The sequence below is a fragment of the Cydia amplana genome, chromosome 5, assembly GCF_948474715.1.
Source record: "Cydia amplana chromosome 5, ilCydAmpl1.1, whole genome shotgun sequence".
NCBI lineage: Eukaryota > Metazoa > Arthropoda > Insecta > Lepidoptera > Tortricidae > Cydia > Cydia amplana.
Window position 1 is genome coordinate 19,478,059 of NC_086073.1, and position 6,000 is coordinate 19,484,058.

General features: G+C 40.8%; 1 protein-coding gene across 1 annotated transcript; it reads right to left on the reverse strand.

The window, feature by feature from the left end:
* Positions 1–496: 496 nt before the first annotated feature.
* Positions 497–4,962, reverse strand: LOC134648150 (pre-mRNA-splicing factor CWC22 homolog). Its single transcript, XM_063502628.1, has 5 exons — positions 3,820–4,962; positions 2,701–3,352; positions 2,090–2,228; positions 1,678–1,768; positions 497–1,542 (listed from the first exon to the last, which is right to left on the reverse strand). The coding sequence occupies exons 1-5, from the start codon at positions 4,844–4,846 to the stop codon at positions 572–574; spliced, it is 2,880 nt and encodes a 959-aa protein (XP_063358698.1). The 5' UTR covers positions 4,847–4,962; the 3' UTR covers positions 497–571.
* Positions 4,963–6,000: the final 1,038 nt, after the last annotated feature.

The window sequence follows — 6,000 nt, forward strand, 5'->3', positions numbered from 1 at the left end:
TTGTGTTTACAATCGTTTATAGAACTGTCAAAACTCCGTCTTGTCATTGACATTAAAATCAACGCAGTGCCAAAATAAAATAAAAACTACAAAATGAATGTGATAACACATGGATAAAGCATGATAAGACAGCGATTTTTACGAAAAGTTGTCATATTTTTGTGTTGTCTTTCCAAAATAAAAGTTTCCTAAAACTTTCAATAACGTTTTCTGCTGCTGACTATACTACTGAGAAAATAAAATTGCGGAATAGACCCTATGACGGATTTGGCCGCATTGACCCTATCCATATTTTGCATATGTGTATTTTGAACAGAAATGTATCCTTTCGGAAACGGACGGATAATAAATCAACAACTATGTTCACATTCATTTAATTTATAACTTATTTAACAAATGGAATTACTCCTAAGTCTTTACAGATCGGTATTTTACACATCATGTCACAAAATAATTGTAGTATTCACTACTTCACAGTTGAAAATTGGGATTACGGCCGTTTTCTCATTTGGTTGTATACTCTTCCAAGTGAGGAAGTGACCACAGTGTTGTTTTCAGCAATCAACGTTGCTTAGCGCTCCCTCCTATCTCTAGACCTCTTTTCCTCACTCGGGTCAACTTTGTAACTGTCCCAGTACCCAGTCGGAGCCTCCCTTCTTATACTACTTGCTCTTCTAATATCCCAACCATCTTCTGTCCCTTGTTTAGAACTCCTCTCATCTTCAGATTCTGAACTACTCTCATTCCTTCTATCCTTTTTCCGGTAACTTTCAATGTTTTCCTTTTCAGATTTCTTTTTACTTTTCTTCTTACCTCGCCTATCTTCGCTCGAATCTCTGCGTTTTCTTTCTTTATTTTTTGTTCGCTCATCTTCGGAATCGCTGTCACTTTCTCTATTTCTTCTGTCTGCGTTCCGTTTTTCCTTACTACTTTTATCTTTGTCACTTCTTTTGATTCTGTTTTCCCTTTGTCTGTCTCTTTCATCGTCGCTATCATCACGATCTTTTTCCCTATCGTCTCTCCGTCTCCGATCGTCGCTTTCTCTATGTTTTTCTCTAATATCATCCTTATCACGCCTGTCTCTATTCTTTCTAGAATCTTCCCTAGACTCATCCCTACGTCGGTCTTCAATTCCGCTATCTCTGCCGCTTCTTGAATCATTTCTTCTCCCTTCATTTCTCATCTCTTCTTGGTATCTTCTGGAGTCTTCGTAGCCGCTATCCCTGTCACTTCTATAGTCCTCTCTTCGTCTGTCATCGTTCCTTCTATCTTGTCTTCTAGAATCATCTTGGCCCCTTTCCCTTCGGTCATCGCCGTTTCTCCTGTCGCGCCGCGGCGGGTCGCGGGGTCGTGCGAACCCGTCGTCGGGTCGCTGGGGCCCCGTGTCGCGGGGTGCGCCGGGTCCGTGCTGGTCGTAGAACCCGTCGTGTCCCCAGCGCTCCACAGGTTTGTCTTTTTCCTTTTCAGGACTCTGCGCTTTGTCTTTGCTTTTGCCTTTTTTGGATTTCTTGCGCTTATCTTTTTGGCTTTCTTCTTCGGATTCTGTAAAGAAAATTGTAAAATATATTTATTATCTGACACTTCGAAATGACGTCTAATTGAATTTAATTCAAGGACTAGGTAGTATATTACGGTAGTGGTTAAGTTTTAGCAGCTAATTTAGTAAAGTGGACTCACCGCTGGAGCTGGACGACTCGCTGGACGAGGAGCTGGAGTCGCTGCTGGACGAGCTGGACACCTGAATCTGCGTGATCGGCGGCGGCACGTTCTGAACACAAAGGGTTTTTTTATATATGATTAATAAATAAATTTGTTTATCTCAAATAAATAGTACAATTTATTATTATTTAATTTCTGGGAATGGAATTATAGTAAAATAATTAAATTCAGATGTTTCTGTTTCCTCTGATTTATTTCTACGTCCATAGCGCTGTTTCGCTCACACAACGGAGCAACGGACGGTAACCACACCCAGTTTTGTTTTGAATGTACATTGTATTAATGTGTGTTCAAAAGGTAGGTAGGCTTCGTAAGAAGAATTGCATTACCTACCTACTGTGTTCATATCTGATACACCAGATTGACTTACCTTGGGCATCTGCTTGAGATGGTCCCGCAGCTCATCGGTGAGTCCTCCGAGGCCGATGCTGGTGAAGAAGTTGATGGAGAACCGCGTGTTCTTGGGGTTGTCTCGCGGGAACACGCCGCCGAAAGCCTCCTGCAACGTCCTGTAACACAAACAGCACATTACTCACTCACAGGAGCCACCGCAGACATCTCAAACGTGACCAAGAGGTCAACTCAACTAGCTTGCACTAATACATGCAGCGCACTGTGCATTCCAACTGTCTGTTTATAATTTATTTTATGTAGTATTGACAGATTTCCTTGAACATAATTTGTTAATCACGATAAAATCTGGATTTAGCTCTGGATTCAGACATAGTTATAATTAGAATTTTCAAGGTGTAACATTTAGACACCTTAAAATATTCCAACTATGCCAGCATCAACATAAAACATTCAATTGAAAATATAATTTTTTTTTTTTGCATTGACCTTAGATTTTTAATTTGAACAGCAGAGGAATTGAGCAAAGCTTTATTAAGTTACTAAATTGAGGTGCTAGCATGCTGATTATCATGAAAGTTGTTGCTTTTCTGGAAAAAACATGCTAGCACCTCGTGAATCAGAACTTACGGATCCTTCAACCGATCATTCAGTTTCTTCAGCCCCATATACTCCGCCAACTCCTGGAACAGGATCTTGATGTAAATGCGGCTCGAACTTGTGGTGTCTTCTTCATTGAGTTTCACACACTCCATAACCTCCCAGCTTATAGAGTCTGTGAACAGCAGATGCGCAAAGAACTTGCTCACATTCCTCAAGCGATTTGTGTCCAATCGGTGAGCTGTGGAATATGATTCTTTGAAGATTTCCTCAAACGGACCAATGTACATTCTGTTCATATTGCAGAATCGTTGTGCGAGTAATCCGTAGAACTTCTCATATGTCCTCTGCTCGGCGCAGCAGTCCAGGAACATGTGGCAGAGTTCTACTTCCTGCCCCGGTTTTAGTTGCATCTTCATCAGCTTATGTGCGCACTCCTCGAAGTCCAAACTTGAGTTAATTGTCAAATATATAGTCCTCCGTAATGCTACTAAGTTAGTCTCCGTATTGTCAATGATGGTGACTTCCTTCTGTTCCCCGCCCTCCTCATCGTCAGATTCTTCGCTGGCACTTCCTCCGGAGCCATCTTCTCCTGACTCTGCGTCAGATCCGAGGATCTCTTTGCTCAGTGTCTTGTATTTGTCCTCATTTTCTTCGTACTTATCGTCATGTTTGAAGACATCTGAAATAGTCAATGGCTGAGATTAGTAAGTAAATTTTATCTGTAGGTTTGTGTAATATGTAAATTAATTCTGTACTGTAAACATCTTGGTTTTGAAACTGTAAACTTTTGTGTGTAAATTCTATTTATCTAAATTCTGACAAGATAATGTAAGCAAGGTTGGGTTGCCGTTGCCTGTCATGTGATATATATTTATAAAAATATATCTCTAAACACTTCTCTAAAACAGTGAATTCCAATATTACTAACACAATTGTACTAAAATGTAATTCTCTAAAGTCTATTTTTTTATTCGGTAGACTGAAATGACATGTTAATACTATCATTTCAGTCTACGGAATAAAAAAACAGACTTTAAATGAAAAGTAATCAATCAACCTTTTAACTTCAAAAATACACCCTAACTTGTGGTGGTTTGCTTGTAACTAACTAATATTTATTAATTGTTACTACAGTTAGGTTAATACTTAGGATATCCTGAGGGTCAGTGGCGTCATCCAACATCAGCAAGTGTGTAAACTGCTCCTCCTCCGGCACCAGCTCCAACTCCTCGATCAGCGCCGGGTGGTCCTTGAACCCGTCCTTCCACACTTGGAACATCACCTCTATCATGTACTGCACGCGTTTGTCCAGCTGGCCCTCATGCAGAATGTTACGCAACATCTCAAACACGGTGTTCACACCCTTTGACGACACCTCACTCAGCTTCTGACCGCATTCCTTCAGAAAAGCTATCGCCACCTCAACGGAATCATCCGTAGGAGTCTCTACAAGTAGAGTCAGCAATTCTAAAGCTATAATCTCGTGTGCAACTCTTTGGTTCACAAGATGTGCGATAAATGAGGCTGATGATATGCATATAGGTTTGTCATTCCGTTTGAAACCCCTCTTAAATTGAATGACTAGCCTTTTAAGTAATAGTTCACCAATGTTTGGAAAGCGAGAGTTGACTGCGGCTACCAATGCTGCATACACATTTGTGAATGTCGGAGACGCGGCTTGAGCCTGAATGACTGAACGGCACAAGAGACCGCGTCCGCGGACTATGTTCTCCTTCAATAATTCCTTGATAATAATGCCTATGTTGCCGACGTTAATTTTGTTAATGTGACCATGTATAGACTTCTTCAGGGCTTCCCATGCAAGCCTCTGGTACGCCATGGACGACTTGTCCGTGATCTGCGCTTGCATCATCCGCAGCCGCGCCGGTGGTATGTAAGCACCGCCAGTTCTCGTGTTTAGCATGTCTATATCTTTGGCCTTCCTTTCGGGAACATCTTTTTTGACCTCCGGTTCTTTAGGTTCCTCGCGGTTCCGGCCATCTCTTTCACGCTTGACGGCTGGTGATTGCGATCTAGAATGCCTCCGCTTTCGATTTGAATCTCTATCTTGATCTTTATCCTGGGAACGAGGCCTTTTAGACTTCTTTTCTTCACGACTCTCTTCATCACGATGCTTATCTTTCTTGCGTTTACGATCTTTATTCGCATCCATGATAGAGAAAATTAACAATCAGAATAATTAAAAATGAATTCTAACGATAAATATACTTCTATTTTACACAAAAATACGAGTCTAAACCAAAACGCACATTCGGAGAGAGACTCCCGTGGCCATTTTGTATTTTGACATTTTTGACAGCTACGTGGGCTACGTTTTTTTTTAAATGTTGTTTTGTCTATGCTTCTAGAGTTTAAAAGCTATTACACACTACCGCACCGCACCAAGGTTATCATAAGTGAGAGCGAAAAAGAAATATCATAGTGTCGCATTGCGTATGCATTGCGTATGTTTTGTCCCTCACGGACGCACGCGTATAGCACATCTATAGCATCCTACCATCTATGAGGAGTTAACTTGAGCTCCCTCCACACTCGAGCGCGAATCGCGGCGCGAAGCCGCGAACGCGAGTGTGAAGTCGATTTACGCAGATTTTCGCAGACAGCGAAATCGACTCCACACTCACGTTCGCGGGTTCGCCCGCGATTCACGCACACAGTCTGGAGGGGGCTTTGGAGTTATCCGTGCGTCAACCCCACACTTTGGTAGAATTCACTTCACTTCTACACAAATTTTAATCACCAATTTTGATTTATGGTGAGATTCAAGCGCTCGAAATAAAAAAAATGCCTACTCGTAGCGTTGAAAATTGCATTCTTGCGTCCGCATTAGTGCCTATTATATTATTTAATCACTAGCAATAAAGTCTATTCGAAATAAACTGAAAACTAAACTATAACTACCTACTTGTGTAACAACTGTATCGACGTTAATACAAAATGCTAAGATAAATTGATTGCCTGAATTCAAGTTACTTAAAGATTCTAAGACCTTATTAAATGAAACATGAGTTTACTATCAACTTGACATGTATACTTGTTTCTTAAAGAACTCTGTTCTGCTTCGCTTATATTATTAGGAGAGAGGTCGGTTGTTCTATGGATAATGCAGTTCATACCTTATTATGGTGATGTGATTGCAGTGTTTCTCTCTGTTCATGAGCTCAATGTGTAGCTGCCAGCTCTAACTTGATCATATGCCACCACCTGTGTAAAAAATAGATTTATGACCATCGGTCACTAAATTATCCCTAACTTGTATCATATTATATAGGGATAGACAACAAGACATTTATATTCATAGTAAGA